The 13,654-nt window shown below is 37.3% G+C and overlaps 2 protein-coding genes across 4 annotated transcripts in view; one reads left to right on the top strand and one right to left on the bottom strand.

Moving 5' to 3' along the window:
• Gpalpp1 (GPALPP motifs containing 1) overlaps window positions 1-1,679 on the bottom strand; it is a 54,153-nt gene extending 52,474 nt beyond the window's left edge. For 2 of the 3 annotated variants that reach the window (XR_004515678.1, XR_004515679.1), the window contains exon 1: window positions 1,472-1,678. Coding sequence is in view for 1 of the 3 variants with exons in the window: in XM_010637052.2 (XP_010635354.1) it covers window positions 1,472-1,559 (88 nt within the window). In the remaining 2 variants the exon portion in view is untranslated. Of the gene's footprint in view, window positions 1-1,471 lie in introns of all 3 variants that reach the window. The other variant, XM_010637052.2, reaches the window with a different exon arrangement.
• Window positions 1,680-1,716: 37 nt separating this feature from the next.
• Nufip1 (nuclear FMR1 interacting protein 1) overlaps window positions 1,717-13,654 on the top strand; it is a 39,711-nt gene continuing 27,773 nt past the window's right edge. The window contains exons 1-5 of the mRNA XM_010637053.2: window positions 1,717-2,173; window positions 4,476-4,558; window positions 6,942-7,040; window positions 7,956-8,018; window positions 8,990-9,066. Coding sequence (XP_010635355.1) covers window positions 1,780-2,173; window positions 4,476-4,558; window positions 6,942-7,040; window positions 7,956-8,018; window positions 8,990-9,066 — 716 coding nt within the window. The 5' untranslated portion in view covers window positions 1,717-1,779. The remainder of the gene's footprint in view (window positions 2,174-4,475; window positions 4,559-6,941; window positions 7,041-7,955; window positions 8,019-8,989; window positions 9,067-13,654) is intronic.

A 13,654-nucleotide genomic window follows, 5' to 3' on the forward strand; every position in this document is an offset into this window, starting at 1 on the left:
AAAAAAAAAAAAAAAAAAATAGAAGAATGGTAGGGAATATAGCTCAGTGTGAAGGTCCTAGGCTCAATTTCCAGTACCACACACATAAAAAAGGTTAATATGGTAGATAATATGTGTGTTTTATATATGGGTGTACTTTTTATAATAGCCAAAAAAATAGAAACTACACATACACCCACCAACAGTAAGAGGATACACTGTTAAGAACATTCATCCAGCAGAATTCACTCACACATTTCCTTAATCTTAGTTTGATGGAAACTACTTTGCTGAAACAAAAGTAAGATTTTGGGCTGGGGATTTATTTAGCTCAGTGGTTCCACCACCAGCCTTGCAAGTGCAAGGTCTGGAGTTTGATCCCCAGTACCAAAATAAACAAACAAACAAATAAAATAAAGTCTTGTTCCAGCTTTATAAAAAAAATAAAATGAAAGTAAGATTTTATAGTGGTTATAATAGAAATGAGATGTAAACCCTCTAGTGAAAACATGGTTTCTGGGTAGTCAAAGAAGAATTTGATTCAGGAATACTTGGGATATTCTTTCTGTTTAACTTTTTTCCAACTACAGTGTCAGTCCCAGTCTACACATTAGGACAAAGAAGATAAATATGTAAGAAGGACTCTGAGAAGCATTAGTTTTGTATATGGGAAGTGCCTATTATGTGTTAAGGTAAAAGACAACAAAAAAGTTTATAGTGAAATAGTGGAAACTGTTATGTCGAGTAATTGTTCAAATACAACATGTTAAATATACAATGTAATAAAAGGAACCCCGAGGGTAAAGAGGAAGGCGTGAAAAATACTTCAGGGAGTTTAGAGGGGTCACTTCAGCCTTCAAGGATGGATAGGATTTTGTCAGGCACATCTAGAAGTGTAACCAGAGACCAGAAGCCAAGCGTTGAGGAGGTGCGCAGAAATTGGGACTTGTTGGGTAATGAATGGGCTGTCAGATGCAAAAGCAGAATGATAACCTAGGAAAGCAGGTGAGCGGCTAGTGGGAACAGGGTCTTCTGCAAGGTCTTGTAAGTCAGAAAGCAGTACTAGCCAGAGGCTGAGAGAAATACTTCGTTCTAATTTGGGGACCACTAATGACTAGCTTGGTCATTTGGGCACCTGTCAGGGCCTTGGTGTCCCCATATGTAAACATGGGACTAGTAATCTTTTCCTTGTACAGACGCTGGGAGAATTAAACGACTGAATGTGTGTTGACCAACTGGCACCGAGTCCGGCTCACAGTAAGCACCAAATGGGAATCTATCGTTGTTATAATGATTATCGGGCCAAAACTCAGTTTCTGAAGCGCCTCCTTCGTAGCTACTGCCATGGCTGAGGAGATTGAGTAAGCTTGCGTTTGGCCGCGCCCACTCTCCACTCCCCAGCCCTCCTAGTTTCTAGACCTTTTCCTCTTGGAGAAGGGCCGGCAAGAGGAGGGCAGGTGGGCCTGGTGGACAGGAACAAGCCTTCGCTTACCAGGGCTCGGGTCCCGCTCCTCTTCCTCTGCTGTCTCACGGTTCTTGAAGCCAGGCGGCAGCGCCGGCCCTATTAGGTCCCTCGCCATCCGCGGTGGCAGACAATGGTCACCCGTACAAGTCTATCGGCGCACTTCACATCTGCCAAAAAGCCTGACCGCTAGGCGCCGCGAATGCCGGAAGTTTTTCCGGCGCTGACTAACGACGCACCCGCCTGTGGTTGGCCAAACGGAGTGATTCCCAGTAACGGAAGTGACGCCTAAAGTCCGTTCCACGGTAGCACGTTGAGCGCCCTACCTGCAGAGCAGCATGGCAGAGCCGGAGAGTGATGTGGGATCTCATACTGGGTGGCTTCCAGCCCCTGATCTAGGGTCCCTAAGGAACTCCACCCCACAACGGGATAACTGGGCACTCTGGGCGATGCTACCACCTCCGCCACCTCCTTCGTCTTCTCTCGCGTCCGGGTCAGAGCTTTTCACCAGGGTGCAGCCTCCTATGGAGGTACAGTCTTTCTCTGAGGCGCCGCCTCCCTTCGACGCCCAGATACTCCCTGGGGAGCAGCCCCCCTTCGATGCCCAATCCCCACTTGATTCTCAGCCTCAACTCAGCGGCCAGCCGTATAATTTCCAGGCTTCGACATCATGGTACTGGGGACAGCCTCTTGATAGTTTCCCTCGACTTCAGAAACCCCACAGCCCTCCAGGTAGGCGGTTGCTCCTTGTGGTACAACGTCAGTACCTTCTATGTCATCCCTCTTCCCTATTTCTCCCTTCTCTCTCTCTGCCCTGCGCTATTGAAGTTTGGTAACGTCTCAAGATATGTCCTCGTGAAATGTTTCCCTTGTCTGCTCATTAAATATAGTCGTTATTTATTGGATCCCAGCTGTGTGCCAGGAGCTGGGAATATAACAGTGAATAACAGAAGTCTTTATTTTTATGTAGTTTAACATCCTCCTAGTGTAGGAAGACAGACAATAAGTAAAGTTGTTTATTAGAAGGTAATGCTGTGGAGGGAATAAAGAATAACTGCATTTTTAAATGTTATTGTCTCATAAGGAAAGGGACATTTGAGCAAAGTTTTTAGAGTGGAAGATCAGAGCTATGTGCTTACATCTGGGTGAGTAGTGATCAGGACTGAAGGAAGGGCAAGTGCGAAGGCTTCGAGGAAGGAGCTACAGTGTACATCAAAAGTGGTCAGAGCCTGGGTTATAGTTGCAGATGACCGGTGAACAGAGCAGACTTGCTAGGTCCTTTTAGATCATGGGATTTTGACTTTTGGTCGTGCGAGAAGGATAATGCAGGAGAGTGGCATTATCCAGGTTACGTTTTGATAGATTAAGGTGACCGCTGATGGGAACTGACTGAAAACGAGGCCTGTTAGGAAGCTGTCGCAGTTGTTCTAGTGAGGACTTGGACCAGGGTGGAGATGTGAGAATGATGAGTAGTCAGAGTCTAGATATAATTTAAAGGTAGGGTTAAAATGATTTGCTGAAAGATAAAATGTCAGATATGGGGTTAAAGAGGAAAACAGAATAACTTGAAGTTTTTGCCAAACAAGTTGAAGGATGGAATTGCAGTTAACAGACACGGGAAAGAGATGTGGTGGAGCAGATTGAGATCAGGAGTTGTGTTTGGAATATATTTACGTCAAGCAGAAATAGTGAAAAGATTTTTTAAAAATTATTTTTATTTTTTATACTGGGGATTGAACTTGGGACCTTGCGCTTGCAAGGCAGGTGGCAGCACCATTGAGCTAAAACCCCCGGCAAGACTTTTATGAGTCTGTACTTTCAGCCGAAGATTTGTAAATTTGGATGTCAGTATATAAACCATATTTAAAGTTAAAGACTCGTCCACATAAAATGATTATCCAACTTTGTTTGAGATGCACTTAATTTTTTTGTGGGGAGCGGGGGTTGAGATAGGGTCTCACTGTAGTTTAGGCTTGAACTTACTTTGTAGCTCAGACTGACCTCAAACTCACTGAGATCTTCCTGACTCAGCCTCCCGTTTGCTGGGATTACAGACTTGTGCCACCACGCCTGGCTAAGACATAGTTCATATTAAATTGAATTCAGACAGTGTTTACTGAGTGCCAGATGTCAGGAATGTGAGTTTGACGGACTCAAATGAGATACGTTCATAAGAATAAATCATAGCATGGTGTTGTAAGTGATAGAAACATGTGAAAGGTAATTGTATTGTGCAAAGGAAGTTGGGGAAAACTTCTGGAAGAAGTGTCTTGGTATGTGGAAGGTATGGGAGAAAGGTAGTATGAGGAAATAAACTGGAATATCATTTGAAGACTCCAGGAAGCCATTTGCAGTTTTTGAGCCAAATTGTGACATGATTGGAAAATTATTTTTGTAATACAGGTGTACAAGGTCTGTTAGAGAGGGTTTAGGAGCTGGAAGACAATCTGAGAGGGTGGCACAGTAATCTATAAAACATTAGAGTTTCTGAACTGGGTCATGGCAGTAAGAATGGAAAGGTGCAGCAGGATTTAAGAGAGAAATTTCACAAAGGTCTGTTTTCCTGGTATGAAATTGATGCTGAAAGATCAGGGGTAGAGATTTTACTGGTTATGCTTATAGTATTTGAAATAGCTGAAGAAATTTATCTGGTTAGATTGTCCATTTATTTATTATTATTTATTTAGAGACAGGGTCTCACTGTGTAGTTCAGGCTAGCCTTCATCTCACTGTGTAGCCCAAATTGGCCTCCACTCCAGATGATCCTCGTGCCTCAGTGCTAGGATTAGAGGCGTGTGCCACCACACCCAGCCCTGCCCAGTATATTTAGATATCTAAAGCATTTGTGGCTCTGTGATCTCATCAGTGTTTCATTTGAAAAATACCTAAAACTAGTAATAACTTTTGCTAATTGTTTGTGACTATTCTTCCCAGAAGAGATGGTTTGCTAGTATTTTATGCAAATATCTTTGATATACCATGGTAAATTTTTAATTATAGATTTGTAAAAATTAATGGCCTTTTTGTTTTTCAGGTAAATATTCTTATTTTCCACAAAAATATGATCCACACGTCACTGGCTTCAACTTCCCTCCCAGCAAAAAACAGAAAAAAAAGGTATTTCTAAGATGTTCTTGAATGTGACACTTTGGTCCCTATGTTATTGTCTCATATCTTTTATTCTTGTTATATTATATTATAACTGTCATGGTGTTTTAGACATCTGTTACTGATACAGTGGAGCTTTGCTTTAATAGGCTTTTAAAGGATCTTAGGTCTAAATAAAAATTTTAAGCAAAATCCCTTTGAGAAAAACAGCAATTGTAGAAAAAGAAAATATTTCCATACATTATGTGGAGCCAAAATACTTGTAAAATGTGATTACAAGTAAATGTAAATGTTATTAAACTTAGATGAAAAATTATTAGCAGATTGGGAGGTGAGTGATAGAAGTTTGGGAGAATAGAAGGCCCCCTTTTTCTTATTAAAAGCATGAAGCTCAGACGGGCATGGTAGCATATGTGTATAATCCCAGAATTCAGAAGGCTGAGGCAGGAGGATTGCTGTGAGTTCAAGACCAGCCTGGGCAACATAGTGAGTTCCAGGTCAGTCTCAACTACATAGTGAGACCCTGTCTCAAAAAAAAAAAAAGCATGAAGTTCAGAATAAACTAAAAAAAGGCCTTTTTTCATAATTTTTGCTTTTTAACATAGGATCCTTTAAGAACAGATATGACTAGTGAAAAAGCAGTTTTTGGGCCGGGGATTTAGCTTAGTGGTTCTGGTGCCTGCCTCTCAAGCGCAAGAGCCTCAGTTCGATCTCCAGTACCAAAAAGAAAAAAGCAGTTTTTTTCTCCTTGTGTTATATTCCAGTAAAACTAAATGTAATGTTTCTAATTTAAAATAGTTTATATTTAGTATGTGCATGTTTGAATTTCAGACTGGATTTATTACTGTTATTGTACATTATTTGTTTTTCATCTTAATTTATTGTAAATGTTTCAATTTCTTTAATAGTATTCATTTTTATAAAGTTTTTTTTTTTTTTTTTTTTTTTTAATCAGGAATGGAACCTGGTACCTTGCACTTGCTAGTAGTAGAACCACTGAGCTAAATCCCCAGCCCTATAGTTTTTTTTAAAAATGAAGAACAATTCTTAGATTATACTTTAGTATTGTATTAAAGTAGGTTACCTTTATTCTCATGTAACTAACAGATATGATCTTTCAAATTTAAGGTATATAAGCAATTCCAGGAGTTGAGAATAAGTTGACTAGTGTATGTAGCATGTAATTAGTATCCTTCATTTTGACATGAAAACTGTGTAGCTTATGTTAAGTCATTTCACATGGGCCAGGGATTTAGCTTGGTGCAATGCCTCTGCCTTGCAAGCACAAGGTCCTCAGTTTGATCCCTGAAACCTCCCCAAAAAATCCAAAACAAGTCATTTCACCAATATAATATCCCCAGCATTAAAGAATCAGAGACTATTTCTTATAGTTTCTAGACTATGAAGTAATAATATTTTTGTTTATGTTTAAGCGTGAAAATAGCAATTGTGAACCACAACTAATCTTTACCTAAATGATTCTTTTTCCCTTTTTCTGTAATTTAAAAGCTGTGTATGAAATATTTTTCCTAAAGGATGAAAATTCTTACCTTGAATATTTATTTTTAGATTCTTTAGACATATGTTGTACTAAATCCGAATTTTAGTACCGACTTGAAATTTACTCATAATTTATATTCACTTTGTTTGGATTTAAAGGTTTTTCATCATGCCTGGCTTTTGTTAGTATATTTACTAAAAATTAAAAAAGCAAAAAAATTCTCTTAATTTAGAAATATATTTAGAAGTATATTGCACAAATGAGAGGTGATATAAAAATACAGTGAAATTTTAAATTTTGAAAATGTATTGCAGTAGCAGGCACATTGCCATTAACCACCCTCAAGGTACTCCTCCTCTTGAATGCACTTTCTCGTCGTTCTTGCCACTTTGGAAGCAGTTCTGGAAATTCTCTTCTGTGAGCCTCTTTCATTGTGCTCTTACAGCTACCTTGATGTCCTAAATCAGTCCATTTACCATTCATGGTCATTTTGAACTTGGAGAAGGGCAGAAATCGCTTGGTGCCACATCCAGTGAATAATGTGGATGAGGACAGGCTGGTGTGTGTATGAGGCTGCCTTCTTGTCGGATGGCATGTGACAATAGTATTTGTTGTAATTTTGATCACTCCTGGTATATAAGTATCAGAACCTCTTCACAAAGGGGCAAGAATGATGTGATAGATGTGTTTGAAGCAAGAGGGAGTATTTTAAGAGCGATTAATAGCAATATGTCTTATTGCAATACTTTTTAATTTAAACATTCATTTTAATCACACCTTTCATAAAGGTTATGTGAAAAATCAAAGTATGTTTAACTAGAAGGATAATTATATTTTTGTTATTTGCTGAAGATGTTTTTACCAAAAGCTGATGCCTCTTTTTGTTTGCAGAAAAGAAAGGAACCAGTTTTTCACTTTTTTTGTGACACTTGTGATCGTGGTTTTAAAAATCAAGAAAAATATGACAAACACATGTCTGAACATACAAAAGTAAGTATGCTTAGTTGTCTTGAAATTTATGTAGCAAAATAGCTTTTGATTTCTGTTTTTGGTAGAAATTCCAAACTTATTTTCCTTACAAGTTTATAGTTTCCATAGAAATGTATAATGACCTGACAGGTGGGGATAGTGCCCTGGGGATTTACATTTCACAAAAATGTAATGTCACAAAAATGACAGTGGGATGCTCACTGCTCCAGGGAGAGATACAATGGCAGCAGAGAGGGAGGTCTAGCAGCTCTACTGCTTGGGAAGAGGGTGGGGCCTCCCCTTTTGTCTTCTGTACCTTTGAGGCCCACCCCCTTCAGTACCAAGGATTGAACTCAGGAGGACCTCGCACTTGCAAGGCAGGCGCGGTGCCACTAAGCTAAATCCCTGGCCTTATACCTTTAGGTCTTTACCTTTGGGGCTTCCCAGACCATTTAACCACATTGTTATTTGCCATATGTTACTTAAAAAAAAAAATTTAAGCCAGGATGTTTAAAATTTTAAAAGTTTTTGATTTAGCAAAGTTCTCTTCATTTATAGGAGTGTTTCTCAACTTTAGGAAATAAGAATGTTTTATAACATTGCTGATGTCTGTTTTCATTCAGGAGAAGCCAATGAGATGTGTTATGGTGTTATTGAATGTCATTTTATTTATTTATTTATTTATGGTATGGGGGATCAAACTTGGGGCCTTGTACTTTTGAGGCAGGTGGCAGGATCCTGGCCCTATCATTCTTTCTTAAATGCAGTCTGTAGTGATTTTTTTTTTTTTTTTTTTTTTTTTAGTTAAAATAAAAATGAAGGGATAATACCACATATGAGATAATTATATAAAATGACTAGGCTATATCTGTGTATATAGTAGGAAAATTTTAATGTGAAAAACATTAAATGGTCTTTTAAAAAAAATTCTTACAGTGTCCTGAAGTAGATTGTTCTTTTAGTGCACATGAGAAGATTGTCCAGTTTCATTGGAGAAATGTGAGTTTTTTGTGGTTTTTTTTAACCCTATCCTTTTATTGATAGTGTGTTCTTATTAATCTGTTGTTGTCATACATCATCGTTTACATAGTCTATAAGTGATCTTTATGGAGTACTTTGTCCTTTTTTTACCCCTTGTAATACTGGGGATTGAAGCCAGGCCCTTCATACTGAGCTATATCCAGCACCCCCTACCCTTTTTTATTTTGAGATGAGGTTTTCTCAAGTTACTAAATTGCTCAGGCTGGATTTGAACTTGGAATCCTCCAGCCTTGGCTTTCTAAAGTACTGGATCACAGGCATGTGCTGTTGTTCCTTGCTGTACTTTCTACTTTATAAGAGTATATTAAAATTCTTAACTCAATTGTAGACTCACAGACACCTATATGAAGTAAGTAAATATTGTGGGATGGGGTGGGGAAGGATTTTCTCAAGGCCTCAGAACCTATTCTTGCCTTTGAGTTTTTGTTTGTTTGTTTGTTTGTTTTTGGTACTGGGGACTGAACTCAGGACCTTGCTCTTGCAAGGCAGGTGTTGCGCCACTAAGCTAAATCCCTGGCCCTCCTTTGAGTTTCTTAACTCCAAATTCTATGCTGGTTTTATTATGTTGTCCTACATAAAATTGTCTTGTTTGTGCATTTCTTTAGCTGCCGCCCTTAATTTTGGTTGGTAAGTTATTCATTTGGGTATTTAATGTCAGTTGGGAAAATATACATCTACATTGTAACTAAATTATGTTATTCCATTTTCCTATATTATAGTATTAATATAAATTGATAAAAATTGTTCCTTCTTTAAAATAAAAGTTACAATAAAGATATTTATATATCTAAATTTATATATATAAATTGGCTTATTTATCATAGTTTTCAGCTTGGTTTTGCTTATAAACTTAATGTTGGATACAGTCTCCTGCTTAGTTAAAAGCATATAATATGCTTCCTGATGTTCAGTAGGCTTTTTGCTCCTAGATGCATGCTCCTGGTATGAAGAAGATCAAGTTAGACACCCCGGAGGAGATTGCAAGATGGCGGGAAGAAAGAAGAAAGTGAGTAAGAACCTCAAGACTAGTGAAATAACTTTGTGTTATGGTGGCAGGTCTGGAACTTCAAAATTATAACCACACTAGCCATAATGAGTCATGTGAAAAAGGAAGTTTGGTCTTTATAACATTAAATCATTCATTTGAAAATGACTCATCCTATTTTTGTTCTTCAGAATTGGTACATAGTGACTTTGAGAATTTTGTTACTTGATTGTTTAAAAATCATCAGACAGTTTTTATTAGAGTAGTTAAATTAATTGAATTTCCCTTATAATGTTGGTTCTGAGGAACAAGACTATAAGCTGCATTAGATGAGACTTATTACAGGTAGTTTTTATGAGGATACTGACTAGAAACTCTCCATTTATATAACAAATATGGCATAATTGGATTACATTCTTCTCTTTCAGGGAGAACTATTTGCCACTTATTGTTTGGTGGCTGAGGCAGTAATAGTTGGGGTTCTTATTTTTAAAATGTACATACACTACCTTGGTGTATTTATTCTTTGATTATTTTTTTCAGCACAAAATGGTGAAGTGCTATATGCCAGGCAGATGTATATTAAATTATATATGTGATTACTCTTAAGTATGAAAAAGACCAAGAATTCATTCCTGTAGTTAATGTTTAAGAAATTCAAGACTTAGCACATGACTTGTGCTTTTATACTTAAAAAGGAAAGAAAATTCAGTTGATGTGAAACTAGATTGTACTTACGAAAAAATCTGACTATGGGTCATTTTATTGTCTTCTCGGCTAATTCATCCTGAGCCAGAAGACTGAGGCAGAACTATTAGAATAATCAGATGCACTTTTAAAATCAAGTATTTTTTTGTAATTAAAAAAATAAGGCTTTGCTAGGATTTAGTTCAGTGGTACTGTGTCTGCCTTACAAGTACAAGGTCCTGAGTTTGATTCCTGGTACCAAAACAAAAAAAACCTAGGTGGGTATGAGATGAAAACAGAGAATGGAAATACACTTAAAGTTCTTGACCAGCAAGTTACATTTGTACTTTGTTCAACTTAAAAGTTTTCAGTTGAAATGCACTTTACATAGGTATTAACATGCCAGATTTGTGTTTTGTGAAAAAGCTAGTTATTCCCCTTTAAGGCCATAGAGGTTATTTTGAGGGAAACCAAAGAGACAAATTCAGAACCAAGCCTGATGTGGTGGCATGTGACTATAATCCCAGCACTCAGGAGGCTGAGGTAGGAGGATTGCGAGTCCAGGAGGCCAGTGAGAACTACAAAGTGAGACCCTGCCTATCTCATAAATGGTACTCTGGGAGAAAGATTACAAATTCAACCCCAGGTCGGGCAACTTAGTGAGATTCCATCTCAAAAAAGAAAGTAGTTTAGTGTAATCTCCAATTAAAAAAAAAGAGAGAGAGACAGAAAGATTCAGAAACAATTGAGAACAAATAGAATTCAGTAAAGTATATAATTATCAGGCAATAATTAACTCTTCTATGCAGAAGAATTACATGAGGGTGAAGAGATAATCAGAGAAATCAAATTTTTAAACAAGGAGAGTCTAGTCAGTCAACATGAATTTGGCTGTAACAGCATTTCAAGAACATCTTTGTTTAACAAATGAAGGGATCTCAGCTACCTGAAATAGCCTGGAATCTCTTTATCCCTTTTCTTTTTATTTCTTTGGCAAAATCTTGCTTATCTTGTAAGGCCCATTTTAAAAGTTGCTTGATTTACCACTCTCTTTTCATTTCCTGTATTTTAGTGTTATCAGAGCTCCACTAATAAAGGGAGTTTATGCCAGAATGTAAATCTATATAGACTTAATTTATTGATAAAGTTTTGGTAAGAAAACATATTTTAGCCAGACATGGTGGCACGCCCCTATAATCCCAGCATTTGGGAGGCTGAGGCAGGAGGATTACCATGAGTTCAAGTCTAGCCTGGGCTACATATTGAGTTCAAGACCAGTCTGAACTACATGGCAAGACCCTGTCTCAAAAAACAAACAAACAAATTTTTTTTTTTTTCAGATGAATGTAGCTACTGTTCTTGGGAATATAGGTGATTTATACTCTGGTGTAAGCATATGGATTATATACCAGTCCCTGAACCAAGCTATCTTTTTAAAGCAATATTTATTACCACTTCTGCAAATACATATGTTATTAATGCAGCCACAGTAGATTGTTACATTGTATTATGTATGGTCCTAGCTTTAGATAATCTCATTCTGGGCCCAGGGATTAAGCTCAATGGTTCTGCCGCCTGCCTTGCAAGCTCAAGGTCTTGAGTTTGATCCCTGGTACTCCCCACAAAAGAGATACCTCATTCTTTTGCACTTTGCACAGTGCCTAGAATTTGCATGTGAAGAATGCATATTTATTGATTTACTGTTAAATGGTGTATGTTGTGGAAGATTCAACTTTGGCAATGATAAGGGGTCCTTAGCCAATTGCAAGGTCAAATTTAGAAGTTGGACGAGTTGGGAACATGAGGTAGTTTGACATAGTAAAGAATTTTGATGCACTGAAAATGAAACTTCTTCCTTCCTGTGGGTGGCTTCTTTACAGATACAAGTATTTCTCATAATGGGGCTTTCATTTGTTTGTTTGTTTGTTTTTTTGTACCAGGGATTGAACTTGGGACCTTGTGCTTTCAAGGCAGGCAACAGAACTACTGAGCTAAATCCCTAGCCCTTGGGGCTTTTTTGTTGTTGTTGGTTTGCTTTTTTAAAAAAATCTTTTGGTTTTGTGTTTTTCTTACTATTTTGGACCAAGGAATAAACAAACCAGAACAGTTAAACTTCACCTCCTGTCTGATAGTTTTTAAAGAGCAGATAGTAATGGTACTGAAAATTTTATCCTGCAAAGTAGGATGGAAATGGCCTAGCCAGTAAGATACTAGGTCTTGTGTCTCCCTCCCCACCTCTACTTAGCTCTGACTTTGATCATTTTGAAGGCCGGTGCAATTCATTGGTGCTAGCCCACTTTAAAAATGTTTAATTCTTTTGAGGAAAATGACATTGTGCCTTGTCAGGGAAGCCAGTGGAGGGGAGAACTTCAAGGAAGAGGTTATGGTTAGTGGTCCACATTGCTATGGAAAGGTCAATAAAATAAGAAAAAAAGGTGACTGATTTTCTGGCATAAAAGGCTTCCTTGATGGGGATTCTAGATTAGTCCTTGGCCTTCTTTCTTGGCATCCTAACATCTGCCTTTGTTGCTTTCTTTAATTCTAACATCACCCACCTCCAGTAATTTTTTTATTTTTATGTAGTACAAGCAGATATTAATAAAGAAAGCAGGGCTGGGGATTTAGCTCAGTGGTTCCAGCTCCTGCCTTGCAAGTGCAAGGACCTGAGGTCGATCCCCAGTAACCAAAAAAAAAGAAAATACAAAAAAGCACTATTAGCTTCTATGGAAAAATAGAACAAAATTTTTATAAAAGAATAATTAGAAAATAACAATAGTTAATGTACCATGTATCATAATAGTTATTACACTGTTAATATACTGTGTATCATAATCTTAAAAGAATGGCCAAAGTGTTAGGCAGAGTGCAAGTAATAGACAAAAAAGACTCTTACAAAGAAGAAACAGAAAAAGCACAAAGCTTTCTCCTCAGTGAACTTCAATGAACAAATCCTTCCACTTTGGGGGATATTTTTCTTCATCTTCCAGAGGAATGTCTTGTCCTTTTTGATACAGTATCCCTTCTGCCTCTTTAGTATCCATATCTAATAGTTTTGTTGGTGAACTTTTTTGCATTAATTTTTTTATTCCTGAATAAATCATATACATCAGAGGAATAAGAACATCTTTTACATAGCCATTTATATCCATGGTACCGTAGAAAATAGAAATGTTTGTAAATGTTAATTTATGTAAATGGGGCTTAAAATTATTTTTATTATGGGTGTATTCTAATTCTGTTTTGGTATGCACAAATGGTAGTTAGAGAAATCTTGCTGAATCTTGTATTTTTCAGTCATGTTTTGAAAAATACCTTTATTGTTTTTAGAGAAGGTGGGCAAAAATATTTTGATCTGATTAATAACTGGTTAGAAATCAATACTGTAATAATAGTACTTTAACTGTTGTGCTTTTGATGTCATATTCTCACCACAAAGGGCAGACTACCAAGACAAACCAAATTAATCTATATTTGAATACATTATTTTCCCTATATGAATGTGAACTATGCTCCCAACCTAGTTTTTTTTGTTGTTGTTGTTGTTTTTTTTTTGGTGTTTTGAGACAGGGTCTCACTGTATAATTGAGACTGACCTGGCTGGTCTCGAACTCACAGCGATCCTCCTGCCTCAGTCTCCCTAGTGCTGGGATTACAGGCATGCGCCACCACGCCTGGTGCAACAAGTGATTAAAGGAAAAAATTTACTGGCTAGAGAAACTTAGAGGATACTATTATTTGAAGATTAAAAACTAGCTTAGGTAGCACATACTTATATGAAAGTCCCTGGTGGAGACCAGTTTGATTTTTCTAATGTTAACAAGAAATCTTAACAACCTTGGAGCATGTGATAACTGAATAAATTCTTAACAGTAATTTAATTTGACTATAGAACTGGATTTTTTTTTTTTTTTTTTTTTTAGTA

Source organism: Fukomys damarensis, unplaced genomic scaffold (genome assembly GCF_012274545.1).
Source record: "Fukomys damarensis isolate Sample0158 unplaced genomic scaffold, DMR_v1.0_HiC HiC_scaffold_38, whole genome shotgun sequence".
In the NCBI taxonomy this organism is placed as follows: Eukaryota; Metazoa; Chordata; class Mammalia; order Rodentia; family Bathyergidae; genus Fukomys; species Fukomys damarensis.